Here is a 16,887-nt window from a genome sequence, read left to right on the forward strand (position 1 = left end):
CTGATGCATGGAGCAAAACCGAATTAAGCTCATGTGCTAGATTGGTGGGATGGGCCAAGGACTCTGTGAAAAACGAAAGAAAAACAATCAAACAGCCTAAGCCAGAGGCTACACGATACAAAGAAGATCCCTAGGACATATCTAAATTCAAAATTGAAAATTACTGCAGCAGTTACCGCTTTTAACTCATTTTTGCAGAACTTTATACAGGAAATTAGAATATTTCCCTTGCATATATTAATATTTTACATTTACGTGGTGCTCAACAAATTTACAAAATGACCCTAGGTATATTCGTTCTTGAGTCCTGCAATAGTCCTTTGAAAGTTGTATTAATAGATTCATCATTTTAAATGAGAAAACTGAGTCACAAAGATAAGCGCAAGGTCATCTGGCTAAGAAATCACAGAGGCAGAATTTGACACTACCCAAACCTCTCTGCATATCTACATCAGAACTTCAATATTTTTAATTAGTGATCACATTTAATATTTATGAAGACAAGAAAAACCAGCCAGACTGTGTATACATGCATAGTAAAACTGTTTCTAGACTACTGTGTTTTCATCAGTGAATATAAGCCATGTACAGTGTTGTCTAAACATCAAAGTAATGAGCTCTTTCTCTAATTCAAATTCTGGTGATTCAGAGGCATGACTCCTTCCAAAGTGCTGAGTGTGGCTGATAAAACGCCACATACTCAGTCAGCCCTCCCATGCTAAGCATGTGTAAAAATTCTCTTTAGTGTGTGGTTTTGGCTGCTAAGTTCAAGAAACATTTATTGAATGCTTCTATGTGCCAGGCACATGGATGAAGCAGGAAGTTGTCTAGGGGTCTGTTCTGGTATAATTCTAGGGGAGCCTTTTCCACTGGACCAGTCCACAGCCTAAAACACCACCATTAGCAGGGCATCCCTTTGAGTTAGTCTAGGAGTCACTGAGATTCCTTTTTGAAAATGCGGATATTAGAAGAAATACTTTTAAATGGTCCCAGCACTAAAGCCTCTGGGGGTGTGTGTGTATATGTGTGTGTGTGTGTGTATATATATATATACTCTTAAGATTTATATATATAAATCTACTCTTAAGACTCTGAGCTGAATAGCAGGTAATACCTAGGAGGTAGTAGATTCTGGTAAGGTCTGTAATGAGCCCTGTGAAGCCAGAATATAGTGGCAGGCCAGGAAACCTGTCTTATCTGGGGAGAAGAGTGCACTAAGGCTCCCTATCAAAAATAAACTTCAATTATTTCTTTTGTTTTTATTTTAAGAACTAGCCCTGCATGACATCCATGTTTTAGGCCTGGATGCCCAAAATTGATCAGATGAATATTTGCAGTTCAACCAGCAAACAACTGATTCATTTTCGTATTTTTTAAGCCAAGTAAGCAGATCCACATCTCTAATGAAAAGTAGCCTGAGGCTGCTCTCTTCCCCTAGTCCTCTGTATGACCACCTCAGACGTCATCATCTTCATAGTCAGCCAGTGCACAAATTCTAAAGCTCAGTGTCTTCTCATGTGACTCTAATTGATATTTGGTTTGTTTCTATGGTTGGTGATGGGTTCATGTCTCTGGCAGACTTGCACAGGGCACAAAATGACTTGAAGATTTCTCATGCCACACTCACATTCTCTTTCATGGCTCTGAAAAATTATTATACATACCTTTAGAATTTTAAACATAATATGTTCATGATTCTGACCCTCTCTTCCAAGGACCCAAAATACTTTAGAAACAAGTCAGTTAACATGTTTATTATTATCAAAAAGTATTGTACAAACTCTTGTTCAAACTTATATTTGCCTTTTTGTGATGCAATCATTGGTATTCTGATTAATTTTTTTTCCTTGGGTCTCCCATAAGTTCTCCACACATGAAGCAGCTTGCATGGACTAACCGTGTTTTTTCTAATGACTAACAAGAGCAGAAGCCCCCCAAAATAATATCCTTAAGGATGGCTAGGATTATTGCTAGGTGCTGTGCTGAGAAGGACTTTCTATAGATTTTCTCATTCAATCTTCACAACAATCCCAATAGACAGGTACTGTCATTATCTTCATTTATGCATGAGGCACAGAGAAGTTAAGTAGCTTGCCCAGGGGCACACAGCTGGTTTATTGAGATTCTAATCTGGGCTCAGTGAATCGAGCCCAGGCTTGTGATTACTGTGCCACAAAGATCCATGCTTCTTCAAGGGGCCACCACAGCGTGAAGAAATCTAGTCACTTGTTGGCAGGGGGTGCTTAGGTATCTCACAGGTCATTGGCCCCAGTGTGCAGACGCCTGAGTGGGGAAGTAGGGAAATGATCAAGAGGAAAGGAGAGCCCTGGAGTGGTGTGCCCCTGCTCCTCTTGGTGGTCTCTATATTTGCCTTGTCACCTGCTTTTCATAGAGCCTATTTTGAAGGATAGTACTTAAAGCTAGGTCACACCTGAAGCAACATCAGCAGACTCTTAATTGTAGATCCACGTAGTGCATTGCTGCAGAGTGTGTCTGGGATGGGGGTGGGGTTTGTGTGCAATAGAGTGAGTACATCTGCTTTGCCCTCCTTAATATTTTCTCAGAGACAGCTTTGGACTTCCCAATGAAAATCATAACTAAGTCAGTCTTAGACACGCAGCTGTTCCTGGGATGGAAGCTGTGATATGCTGGTAAATGTTTAGTGACCTGTTCTCCAAGTGGACATCTCTGATTTGCAGTGTTTGCCATCGCCTTAGTTTGAATACTCCTACTGTAGCGTATTTCAAATTATTAAGGCAATCTCACCGAAGAGAGTTGGGAAAAGCCATGAGCAATCGGCTTCAGCATATTCCTAGACAGAGGTCAAAAGATTAGGGTGAATCAAGCAGTAGTTGCTGCAGGAGGCAGATGTCAGTTTACAGTCCTCTCCCAGATTATGGACCACGACAGCACACACTGTGTGCTGCTTCAGTCACCTCCCTTCTCTCCCCACCCCACTCTGATATTCTTCCACCATAAATCAAACTCATAAGAATTTCTAAGGCACCCTGAAAAAAGAAAGAAAGAAAGAAACCACAGAACTTGTAGCCTATAGGTAGTAGGTTGAGAAGGGAGGAAGGAGCAGGCCATCAAGATGCCTTCTAATAGGAGATGAGAAAGTAGGAAGGAGAGAGGGGAGGAATGGTTTTATAGGCAATTCAGGTTTGGATTGTGAGTCTTTGGCTTTTTTCTCCTATCTGCAGGTGCATCCTCCTTCCCCTAGCATCTAGTTGCATGTCTAGGTCACTCCTGGGAAATGTGTCTAAACAGAGGAATGGCCTCAAGGCCCAATTCCCAAACCATTTTTACTAACCCCTAGTGTGGACCATGTTCGATCAGATATAGTGTGTTCTCTTCCTAAAGGACTCCAGGGCCATGGGCTGAATACCCTGCAGTTTCCAGACATGCTACCTTCTAGCAGTTTATGATTTGAGGGTCAAAACCCTCTCAGGATCCAAATGTAATCCCTGTTACTTTAAAATATCAGCCAACAGATGTTTATGTATAGACCCCTGCTGCATTTCCCATTCACTACCAGGCACCACAAAGTGCAAAAGCATAGAAAACATCATTTGTGACCTAATGAGTTTACAGTCTAGATGAGAAAACATGACAGCCACATACATGGTCCAATTCTACATAAGGATTACTGTAACAGTATAATCTAATTAAGTGAAACTACAGCACTTATAATAAATTGTGAGAGATATATAATTAGAGTCTATCATAATAAGTACTTGTTTAGTAAAGACAGTAAAGAGATTAGTACATAGCATGGCCATTAATAGTATTCTTGTTTATTATGTAACAACGTATACCCATTTTTAACATATATTTTCAACCTATTTTACAGTTAGAGTCACACAAATATGATTGTAGCAGCCAGTTCTATGTAATAAAAATATTTCTTCTGCTGGCCAAAAGCCCATACCAACACTCCTTGCTGATGGAGATCGAAGACTCTTTTTGAAGGAAAAACCTGGTATGAGAAAGACATTCACAAATCCCTGTCCATTTGGCAGTAAATCTACTTAACAAAAAGGTTATCGTCTCAGCAGAGTATTGACATAAAGTACAGGTTTGCATATCTGTACAATGTTAACTAGCTCTTAATAAAACCTGATTTTTTTAATGTTGCATTGATTTTACCTGGGGCATTTGTACGTCTTCTCCTAATAAGGGTGCTGACCACTACTGGTTCATAGAGTTCAGACCCTGTTTAGTTGTGGGTAGAGGACTGTGAGACTGTCATCTCGAGTCACACCCTATCATACTAGCAAAGGCAGCAGAAGAGGGCTTGCAAGTCCTGCCCTTGTCTTTCCCTAAATCAGCTGATTACTTGTGCTAATAGAGGGAAGCAATTACAATCCAATTGTCCAAAAGCCACTTTTCACTTGCTTTTGAAAAGGCTTTTGCAATTAAGAATATGAAATGCCTAAGTAAAATTTGGAGAATTTGCAATATATGAAAGAAAAACAGTTGTAAATTTACCCTGTGTCTCTGGGACAGTAGGCTTATGTAAGACAAGCCAGTTTCTCTGCATTTACATGAATATTTTCTTGCCTTAGGAGACTACTATGTAAGTGTCTGGGTTAAGAAGCCCTCCTGCTAGGCCTCAAATTAGGTGAGACTGGTAAAGTAAATAAAGGGAAATGGATTGTGTCCATACATGACTTCATTCCATCCTTTGAATGGCTTTATCAATCACTATGAGGGGCGAGACTCAGCAATGATCATGTACAATACGTGCCTCCAGGTCACAGAAAACTGACTTGATTTTCTAAGGTGCTTTCGGTGTGACAGACCCAGACCCTCTTCCTTCACCATTGGATGTATCCAGTGTAGCTTTTCTGAAATGATTAATCTTTTCTTTCTCTCAGCTCATGCTACTAATTACACCCACACTTCTTAAACTATCTTAAACTTAAACTTTTTAAGATAGTTTAAGAAGTTTGGGTGTAATTAGCAGTCTGTAGTGAACTGGGTTGCACACATTATACTTTCATTTGCCCACAATGGTCAACCCTTGTTTTCTCCATACTAAATTTCTTTTTCTGTCCTGTGAACTTAAATTTAAGGACTTCATTTAACTGCATGTTGGGATAGGATACGGGTGGAGGGTTGTTTTTGATTGTATTTTGCCAAATCTAATCTGTGTCTGATTTTTTTTTCTAGTTTTTTATTTCTAAAAATGCCGCCAGTTGGTGGAAGTTTGGAATCTCTGGTTACCCTGAAATACTAAGAGAAACACTCAGAAATTGTATTTGCAGAGAATTGCTTATTTAATTATTCTGTCCAGTTAGACATGGGGAAATGACTTGTTCTTCATTTGTTGAATAATGCGCATGTGCTAGCGTCTCACTGCCCCCTGCTGCAGCTCACGATGAGTGCATCCTTCTCTGTAGGCATTCTCAGTTTGTGTTATTGCTGTCTGACTGGTCCCTATCATGCTTACTCAGGCTCTGGCCATGTGATTAGACACTAAACCATAACTCTGACAAAGTTATGAGTCCTGTTTTGCCACATAGATCCAATTTTAAAGCACGCATTTGGTGGGCAAGAGAGCATAGATGGGAAACTAGGACAGAGCTGGACTCTTAAGACCCCTTGAAATGGGGAGACGTGGCCTGGACCCCCAGCTCTCCTAGAGAGCTCTAAACAAATCTGAACCTGCTCTCACCTGGGCACACTGTCTCAGAGTGACTTCAGGGAGCCACAAGTTTTGGTACAGTACCAGGACTTGGAGGAACAATTTTATGTTAAGATGTCTCCTGGAGCAAAGGAAGGAACAAGAGCATTGCGCTTGAGAGAAAGAACCTTGGGAAATTTCTTTAACCTCTTTGATCCTTTGTAAAATTATAATTTTTAAAAAAGTAATCATATCATGTCTTAAAGATTTAATCCCTAACCTTTTTTTTTTTTTTTTTTTTTTTTTTTTTTTGAGACAGAGTCTCACTGTGTCACCCAGGCTGGACTACAGTGATGTGATCTCTGCTCACTGCAAGCTCTGCCTCCCAGGTTCATGCCATTCTCTTGCCTCAGCCTCCCAAGTAGCTGGGACTACAGGCACCTGCCACCACGCTGGACTAACTTTTTGTATTTTTTAGTAGAGATGGGGTTTCACTTTGTTAGCCAGAATGGTCTCGATCTCCTGACCTCATGATCTGCCCACCTCGGCCTCCCACAGTGCTGGGATTACAGGCATGAGCCACCACACCCAGCCTACCTAATCTATTTTTGAAGGCTCTATACATATGTATACATTTGAGATAAATCTTTGCCTGATAGTTTTATTATGGTCAAATAGTCTATTAGGTGCAATTTAAGGATTATGGAAAGACATTCTGAGCCCAAAGACTTATTCCCAAAACTGTTCTGAAATGATCACAAAGTTGTAAGCCATGTCTGTGGTCTCCATGAGGTTCTGCCAAAATGACCTTGAACAAGTCATTTAACTTTTTTGGACCTTTGTCTTTCCATCTATAAGATAATAGTGAACCTATTTTGTAGGGTAACTTAGGGATTCTATGAGATAACATATGCCTGACACATGGCAGATTCACAATAATTGTTAGTTCCCTCTTGCCCCTCTTCTCTTTTTTCTGGTCTGAAATGATCAACACCTGCCTTGACACCAAATACTAATGGATAGATGGGTAATGGACTACAATACCCTCTTTCTCAATTGCCCCCCAAAGAGCAGAAAGACATTCTTTTCTTGTCACCATTCACTTTCAAATATTGGCAAGGAAACTTGCAGTGGAGAGCACGATGAGGGGGTAAAGGTGCTTATTAAAATCTTCAGTCTTGGAAGGTGTAGCCACCAGGAACTTCAAGGTATTGCCTGTCCTGTAACTGTGTGTACTTTATTGTGAAATGAAAGAGATTTTTCCCCCTTAATGATGACTACAGTTGCAGCTTTGACTGAGAAAGCAGACAAGAGAAAAAAGGCATCTAATTCAGGAAAGGTCATTTTGAGATCAATGATATTTTTTTCTAAAAAATGCATTATACATATCATATCTACTTTTAAAAGTCAGAATGTTTAAAAAATAAATGATCAGTCTTCCCCTGGTGAATTTAGAGACACAAAGAATGTTTTCAACTCATTGTAACAGAGGAAACCACACAAAGTCACACCTACCTGCATGCATGTATGCACACACACACTTTGCAAGTAAAATATACATTTTTATGCTTTTATATGTGTTTTTTGCTTTGGTGATAGCCTTAAGAATTGGATGAGTCTTATTAGGTAGTTAGTAGACTTCCATGGAACTAAATAAGAAGGATTTAAGGACAATTGCTTTTTGATGGTAAGAAAGAATTTACACTAAAGTATTTTCTCCCACCTATACCCTAGTTTTGCCATCAACCTGATTATAAACTGGGGAGAAACCAGAGGAACCACATAAAATGATGCATTTTATTAAATTTGTGTGACCTTTTCAAATCTTAGACATTGTTTTGGTATCCACTAGGAGACCGTTTTACTATATTTCAATCAGACCTCTAGAGAGGAGCTAGAGAGATGCTTAGGGATTGCCCTGTCCAACCCCTTTATTTTATGAATGGGGAAACTAAGGCCCAGACAGGTCACATGACTAGAGTGCCCTCCCTTACTATTCCTTCTCTTTTCTGATGTCTTTATTGTGTTTGTTGGTTTCATCTCCCCCTAAAATTGTTAGTGTTCGAAAGCAGGAATACTGATTTGCGTGAGTAGCTCTTTCCTCAGCACCTCACAGTGGGTAACGTGTGGTAATCCAGTGAGCGCCACTCTTAATCTCCCAACAGAAATTATAATTACAATAAACAAAGAGAAAAAAGTACTGAATGTAATTCTTTAGTAACTTATTTTTTAAAAAATTATTTGATGTGAAATTTCATGTCTAAGTGTAATATTTTTGCCCATTTCTTGGGAGTGGAAAGGACTCACTTGTGAATTAGCAATGAGATTCTTGTGTTACATTAAGAGAAAAAGATGTGGTTCAGTTCTCATTTGGCAGCTCATCCAATATGACCCAACATTTAACAGTTTTTTTCAGCTGCTTCTATATTCCTACCACTATTTAGAGTCTTGGGATATACTAGGGAACAAAATAAAGGTTCTTGTTTTTTGAGACTACATCTTAATATATATTTGTGACATAGGAATGAACGATTGCTTTCCAACACTGGATTATTCTTGGACAACAGTTTAGTGAAAGTGTCGTTTTTAAAAATCGTCTTCCTCAAAATAAAAGGACTAGTTTCTCAAGAAAATTGTCTTGGTCAAGTTGCATGAAATTTGGCACAACACTGCCGCCTTGCGGCTACTTCAATCAGGGAACCACATACATTACAAGGTCACCTCTGTCTTTCAAGTAAGATTTACAGGAAAATTATTGTTTCCCAGTGGAAATATTTGACATGAAATGACCTATTCAGGAATCTTTAAAATCTAATTCCGTCTGATTTTTAATAGAACGATTGGAAGGCCTCCATTGCTTTTGTGGTTGGGAACCAGATTGAAGATGATCTTCTCATCCAAGCCCTTACCCTGGCTGTCCAGGTCCCTCAGCGTAAACTCTTCAGTATGGTATCCTGGCAAGACATTTTCCAGCAGGTACCTGTCCCTTCCTACCTCAAAATCCCCTGAAGACTTTTTTACTTAAAATAAGAGAATAGAATTATAAAATAAACTATCTTATTCTTGGACTGTTTTGTAAATTTTGATGGATTATTTTAAGTAACTATTTAGCCAGAATAAATTTGAGTTGTTCAATCTGGAAGAATTTATTTTTGTTTATTAATTTTGTTAATTCAATATTAATGTATTTGTAAAAGATTTCTGAGGTCATACCAGGCACCATGCTAGGTTCTGTGAGAAAATATTTAATTCAAGTTAAATAATTATAAAAGACTAGACTATTTAAGATTCCAGGGAGGTACATGACTAATTGTAAAATGAAAGCTACAGAGAATCATAACTGTCAGAGGTCAGAGGAGAGCAATAATATAGAAAAGATCTGTCAGATGGCACATACCCATACAATTACTGACAGCTTACAAAGTGACTATAAATATTTTACCTAATTCATGGGTACCTCTTTCTTGCTGGTTTCCCCAACCCTTCAGATCACCTAGATATTTGAAAGTTACATATATCTAAATATTCTTCAAATAAGGCTTTTTTCATCATAAGTAAATTTAATTTTCTTACAGATTAATGAAATAAATACACTTGTTGGATCTGCTTCATCTAAAAAGGCAAAAAACCCTGTAGGTGGTAATGTTCCTTTATATTATGAGGTAAGTGAAAGTGTTTATAGAAGAGATTTTTGTGTTTTTAGAAAAAAGAATTGAAGTAATAATGTGATAGCCATTTTTAAATTTCATTCCTTGAAAATAAATGCCTGCTCCTCATTGGAGATATTTGTTCCTGACAGTGAACACAAAAAAAGTCTGCCTCCTTTTAAAATTTTGAAATTTCAAAATTTCCCTTTACAAATACAATTTCCTAGATTGTTGATATCATCATCATCATTGCATCTAATTGACATAAATGAAAAATATAAATCAGAAACATCTATACACCCAAAATGCTGGGTCATGATGATTGCTGAGTATGTGATAGCATTAAGGAGAGTCATATGATCAGTATATTACAAAACGTTAGTTTCTCGAAAAAAAACAATGTAAAAATGCACCAGAAAGTGTTTCTTGTATCAGACAGTGGCACAGCTGGAATGATTTTCCATCAGTTTGTGAATTTGGTGCACGGTTTACATCCCACTTTAATCGATATGAAAATAATGATACTCTTCGGATTAATGGTCCGTTCCATTTCCAACAGCTGCTTAGTATAAAGTCTGGCTTGGCTGACCCAGTGGGCTTGTGCAAAGGACGTAGGACTCATTCTCTGTATGAGGGGATTTCCTCTCACCCTGCCTTGTTAATATCTAACTTACAACTTTCAAGAAACTATAAAAATCCAGTGATTAATTAGAATATCACTTAAAATTTGTCAGGCACTGTTTTATGGCGCAGCTGACCTAAAACATAAAGAGTTTTGGATCTTTCTAAGATGAACTTATTTGCACTTTATTTCAGTGATGACTAATAAAGTTTTTATGTGTCTCAGGTCTTGGGTGATTACATATGGTCTATTTAGTATTGCTTGAGTACTATCTGAACAAGTTTCATTGGATTTATTCACAATAGACAGTGCTGTGAATTTTATAGCATTAACTCTTGCTACACTGCGCTCACCATCACAGCAATGTTATCTGCGCTGTTGCAGTCAAATAATATACTTTGTCTCTTTTTTATAATGTTCCAAATGTGTGTGCTCCACTTGAAACATTATGTGATATGTGGATTTAAAATATTGGAATTTTTCTTCCGAGTGGCTATAGAAATTCATATCCAATTCTCAGGTCTGGGATCAATTAACCCCCCAAAAGATTCTTTCTTCTTCACAGATACTCAGTAAAAATCAGAAATGATAGCAGGCCAGTTTTGATGTCTAGGCTGGACAGGCATTCTGACTTGGATGTGGGATAGCACAGGATTACAAACCCAGAGTTAAGTCAGAAAGCCATTCCTCTCCAATATGTGCTGCGACTCTTGGTTGCATATTCTTCACTCAGGGGAGATCCATTTCACATCTGGCTCTATCACATTCTTCCAGTGGAGTATTTGGGCAATAAGCCTCCTACACTCGCTCACATACCCTCTTCTGAATGGTTCCAGAAGAAAAGAGAAGGTGGGTGGAGTGCCATGGAGACGGAACCTGAGGTGCAGCATTCATTCATTAATGCCAGTCACTGAAGCAAAAATAATAAAGACCGTAAAACAAATTCAGGCTCGTTGTCAGCATCAGCCAAGGACAGGTTGCACATCTGGAGAAGAGGGGTATATTTCCCATCTCGGTTCCTTCACACTTAGGACCTGTTCAAGCACTCTGCTACCTGGTACTTCATCCCAAGTGAATTGAAAAGTCACTGGCAACGCCTGCAGAGCTGCATGGAGTTGTGAGTGGTGGCCATGGAATAGGCCCAGAAAGTCTCTTGGGACTTCTGGACCTTTGAGACATGTGGACAGTGTGCTCATGAATCTATTTCTGTGTAGAATCTTGCATGGTCTGTAGCAACTAGTGAGAGGTGAAGCTGGCTGGGCTTCTGGGTGGGGTGGGGACTTGGAGAACTTTTCTGTCTAGCTAGAGGATTGTAAATGCATCAATCAGTGCTCTGTGTCTAGCTAGAGGATTGTAAATGTACCAATCAGCATTCTGTAAAAATGGACCAATCAGCACTCTGTAAAGTGGACCAATCAGTGCTCTGTAAAATGGACCAATCAGCAGGATGTGGGTGGGGCCAAATAAGGGAATAAAAGCTGACCGGCGACCTGAGGCAGTAGCTCTCAGTGCGTTGGTGTACTCCTAAATGCTGCGGAGGCTGTTATTTTGCTCTTCATAGTAAAACTTGCTGATGGTCACTGTTTGGGTCTGCACCAACTTTAAGAGGTGTAACACTCATGCAGAGGTCTGCAACTTCATTCTTTGAAGTCAGCAAGACCAAGAACCCACTGGAAGGAACCAACTCTGGAGACACTAGGACACTTGATAGAGGTAAACTCCTGAGGAGCGAAAGTCACTACATCCCATTTCTCAAAGGAAACTCTGCACTGTGGGAGAAGAGGTAATCTGACAGATTCCTTATGTTACATGGTAACTTTTTAGAAACCTCCATTTTGGAGATAAGTAACTAAAAATATAATAGCCATGCACTTAAACACCTATATTTACTTCTGTTTGTAGGGTACTCTCAGCCTTAAATCAGAGCCTAGTCTTATTTTAAACACAGTTTTAACCAGTTTGGCTTTCTGGTTTCCTAGCCTGTGGTTGATTAGAAGCAGCAAATTAAAGTGAGACTTCTCTATAGTGTACTTCATCCACGAGTAGTAAAATAGTGTCAGAGCCACATTACATATTTCCAATAATGACTCGAAATGTCTGGGCTAGCAAAGACCACATTCCTGAGTGATTTGCTCAAGTTTTCATTTGGATGGCTTGGTGTTGTGTACACACAGCCTCATTATGAGATTGTGTAATTTCCCCTGAAACCTTAGAATTTCATCTAGCCATGGCATTGTATATATGAAAGTCCTTATTTATAAACCATAGTTATTTGAAAAACCCCTTATATTTGTGCTAATGTAATTCCATAGAGACTTAGCTGCAGCTCATTTGTTCATTCACATTCTCTTTTTGGAAACCATGTTTTGCTCTAGTAGAAACTACTTCAAGAACTCATGTAGGAATGAGAACAGAATATTCTTTTTTGTGTATATTCTCAGGAATGTTGGCTATTGCTTTATTATCATCGTCATCATTATTATTATTTAATAATGAGGATGAGGATGACCCCAGGTACTGGCATATGAGCACCATTTCCCACATGTGAATCCTAGTTGAGGATGTGGACACATTTGAAAATATACACTTATTGCATGCATTATATAGTAATGCCGGTTTTACCAAATATTAAAATATTACCAAATATTAACCAATACATACTTGTTCAAGCACTAGTGCCAGGCACTATCAGACAATGAAGCGAGAGGAAGGAATATTAATATTACAAAGACCTAACCTCAAGAAGCTTAAGAATAAGCTAGAGGAAAAAAAGAACAAAATGTATGTGGATATAAGCCTGGCACATGGTAGGCATTCAATAAATAGTTGCTGAATGAGTGAGTAACACAATGCAGAAAATAGTGAAGTTCATAAGAATTCAAAGGAAGATGAGATTATCAGTAGTTGGGGTAGTTGGCAGGGAGGAGTGAGACCCGGAGACATTTTTGTGGAAACATTGGCGTTTGAAAGGAAAGGACCTGATAATTTTGATCTTTTACATATATTACATCAATTAGCCCACATCACAATTCTAAAAGGAAATATAAAATCCCCATTGTATGCATGGGGAAATGAAGGCATAGAGAAGGTAGGAAGTCTGCTCACTAGCAAAATGAAGAATTTGGATTTAACCAAAGGTAAACCTATAGCACCAAGTTTTTCTACTTTATCACCAACCAAGTAATCTTTCACTGGTCTCAAAGCTGTCTACCCTTGGATGGGTAGATCTTGACTTTCAAATGTGGAAGAGGGCATCCTAAGAAAAGGGAATAGCTCAAGCAAAGACATAGGAATGGGAGAAGACTGAATTAATGTGTACTAAATTTGTAGTTATATGGTATAATATATGCTAAATAGGAAAGATGAATTCCATACATATTTTAATTGCAACTTTAAAATCCTAAAGATGGAAATCTATGAGGAAAAATTTCAAACACTGGAAAAAGTACATGCTTTAGATTCATGCCTGAACTTAAGTAAACTTGCTAGCTATGCACAGATAATTTTCTGTGCATGTATGCTTTATGGCCCACATAGAAAATCTGATCTGTTTATTTACAGGTATAGTCAGTCCTGACCAAAATTAAAAAGGAAAATATCAGTAGTCATTCAAAACCAACTGAAATGTTCTCAGTGAGAGTTCTGTGTGTACCATAAATGCAAAGGTTCTCCCACTTGTGACTAAACCTGATACACAGTAAGTGAACTTTACGGGATAAATGTGTAAATTTTAGGTTTGACATTATCACTTTGATAAATCAGAAAGAAAAAGCTACTAGTTGATAGGGGTTTACTTATCCAATTTATCTGAAATCAGAACCAACCATCCTAAAAGTTTTTAAATTCCACTTCATGTTTCTTTTGATTTCATGATGGTGATCACCATGCCTACCTACCAGGAAATGAGCTTTCATCCACACAAATGGGCCGTGATTTATGTGCCTGTGACTTACTTATAAAAGACGCATTAGGTCATCACAAAATAAAAAAAAATGAAAAGCTTACTGAAACAAAAATTGTCTATAAAGAATAAAAGTTCTTATGCTCTAGTTGATGACTCGCTTATTTCAAAACAATTTTCCAAGTTTCTATACAATAAAGAACTTGAACTATCCTAAACATTATGTGATATGGTGCAATTTTATAAATGCAAATAATTCTTTTCTTTTTTACTCCTATCAGTAAAAAAAATTCTCATATTTTAAGAAAATAATGTTTAAAATAACTTTCTAACAAATATATCTTAAAATATTTCTATGGGCCTTTCTGTTGTAACTGGGAGACCATCAAATGTGGAAAGATTTTTCTGATATTAGATTTAAAAATAATGGACCAAATGCAGTTTAATAAAATGTAGGATGCAAATTAAATCTTCAGATCTAATGCATTTCACCATACTTTTAAGACACTATGCTAGTGCATCAGATTAGTATGCCCAGATATAGTAGTACCATTTTTTGACTTCTGTTTCCTGGATGTATAGACATTTTTCTCAGGTCTTTTCCAACATGTATTTATTAGTAATTCAAAAGTGAGAACACAGGCTTAATTACAATCTAGTTTGCCACTCTTTTTCAGATTCCTGATATGAAACTCATTTTTTAAACAGTGCCTTGAAGTAATAGTCAATTCAATAGAATTGTAAGCTGTTATATTGGGGGTGGCCCTTGTCAAAATGAAAAATGGAAAACTCATGCTTCAGAGATAGGTACAAATAATATGTGAAAACATTTAAGAGGTTTGAAGTTATTAAAATGGCAGCTCTACTGGGAACAGAGAGAGCAGTATGTCATGGAAGAAACGAAGGAAAAGGGAGACAGGAAGCATTCTTTGGCCTTTTCAATCCTGCGTTTTAAAACAAAACAAAAAAATTCTGGAAGAATTGGAAGCTAGCCAACCTAATGCCGTTATTTCATAGAGCTTAGGGACACACCAGGAAATTACAGGCCAGTTAGTTTAACTTCACTTGTAGGGAAAGTATTAAAAACTGCTGCAGGAGATCAAGTAAAAGGATGCTTAGAAAAGCACAGCTTGATTAAGGCAAGCCTGGCCAACGTGATTTTCAGAAAGGGAAGGTCATGTCTTAGGAACTTGTTGAAATTCTTTGAAGCTATTATGGCCAGTACAGTCTTCAAAGAATACAGCACGGCTCAGAATCTGTGGATCTTTCCGTTCCACATCAGCCCTTCAGGGATGCCTACAGAACGTGGCCCACGTCAGGGCCTCGGTACTTCACGTTTAGAAACTACTATCAAAATAGCAGAAATAACCCCTGATGGAACATTTTTTAAAGCTGGAACCAATTAATACAACCTGATATTTATAAATGTAAAATAATGAGACTTGGAACAAAATTTAGGAATATCAAGCTGTAACAAAGAAGTGCTACGTTGGGACTATAAAAACAATCTAGGAGTTCTTGTGCCAAAATCTGGGTTTTGGAGGCATTTCTTACCCAAAGAAGGAAAGAAGAGGAGAAATAGTAATGCTAGAAACAGTTACAAAGGGCTATGAAGAGTTGCAAATGAATGACTTTTGTCAAGATGGGGGAAAGAGCAGTCAGATGTGTTAACAGCCGTGGGCCCCCACATTTCTGGAGGGCGCCAGAGCAGCCCAGCAGAGAAAGTCAAGTTCAAGCTAGTCACCGAGGGGCAGAAGGTCAGGGTTCCATTGCGTTAGGAATGGGCTCCCAGGGTGTGAATATGTTTGCCTCCCAGGTCAGAAACCTGGAGTTCTATTTTCAAGAAAAGCAGAACTCAAGTAAAGGCATTCAAAAACAATCCAAATCATGCCCCAGCTCTCTTCCACCCTGGGAGACAGGCAGCTGGCCAAGCCCATGTGGCAAATAGTTAGCAGTCCAGGAGAGAGGAGGTAGACACTGGGGAGGTGTGGTGGTGATGCAGTGGAACCTGGGATCCAGCAGCAGGAAGCCCATGCCACACAAGGACTGGGTTGCTGGCTAGGACCTGCAGGCAGTGGACAAGGCAGGAATCTCATCAGGAATTCCAGGACACAGACCTCAGTGGAGGGCCAGCCACAAGACTAAAGTGAGGTTCAGCTCATGAGGAGAAGTCATCACAGCTTCTCCTCCAGGTCTGGGCTGGGGTGGTTTCTGAAACCACCCTATACAGACACCAGGATTGGAGGGGTGCTGGGAAAGGAATCAGGAAGACTGTATCGTTCTATTTCTGTATTTAAAACTGTGAAAACTCAGTAATTACCTATGGTGATAATAAAAGTTACCACTTACTGAACACATGTATTCCAAGTCTTGTGTGCTGGGTAGTTCATAGATATCAACTAACCTAATCTTCTCTCTTTTTTGGCTTACTTTTTTCTTTTTGTGGGGAACAAGGTCTCGCTATGTTGCCCAGCTAAGTCTCGAACTCCTGGGGCTCAAGCTATCCTCCCGCCCCTGCCAGCCTAAGTACTGGGATTACAGGTGTAAACCACTGCACCTGGCTAACCTAACCATCTTAACAACCTTTCAGATACTTATGAATGATGAAATTGGAATCAGACTGGTTAGGTAACTTGCTGACTCAGAAGCCTGTTTTTTCTACTTGCATCACACAAAAGCTGAGAATAAAAGTTTAAATTCTAAAAAAGCGGGGGTTGCAATACTAGTCTCTGATAAAACAGACTTTAAACCATCAAAGATCAAAAGAGACAAAGAAGGCCATTACATAATGGTAAAGGGATCAATTCAACAGGAAGAGCTAACTATCCTAAATATATATGCACCCAATACAGGAGCACCCAGCTTCATAAAGCAAGTCCTTAGAGACTTACAAAGAGACTTAGACTCCCATACAATAATAATGGGAGACTTCAACACTCCACTGTCAACATTAGACAGATCAACGAGACAGAAAGTTAACAAGGATATCCAGGAATTGAACTCATCTCTGCAGCAAGCAGACCTAATAGACATCTATAGAACTCTCCACCCCAAATCAACAGAATATACATTCTTCTCAGCACCACAT

General features: G+C 38.7%; 1 protein-coding gene across 8 annotated transcripts in view; it reads left to right on the forward strand.

Annotated features, from left to right (window-relative positions):
* Positions 1-16,887, forward strand: part of SPAG17 (sperm associated antigen 17) — a 241,103-nt gene that overhangs the window by 25,683 nt on the left and 198,533 nt on the right. For all 8 annotated transcript variants that reach the window (XM_073008447.1, XM_007977401.3, XM_073008444.1 and 5 more), the window contains exons 2-3: positions 8,465-8,605; positions 9,205-9,291. In XM_073008447.1, coding sequence (XP_072864548.1) covers positions 8,465-8,605; positions 9,205-9,291 — 228 coding nt within the window. The remainder of the gene's footprint in view (positions 1-8,464; positions 8,606-9,204; positions 9,292-16,887) is intronic.

This window comes from Chlorocebus sabaeus, chromosome 20 (genome assembly GCF_047675955.1).
Source record: "Chlorocebus sabaeus isolate Y175 chromosome 20, mChlSab1.0.hap1, whole genome shotgun sequence".
NCBI lineage: Eukaryota > Metazoa > Chordata > Mammalia > Primates > Cercopithecidae > Chlorocebus > Chlorocebus sabaeus.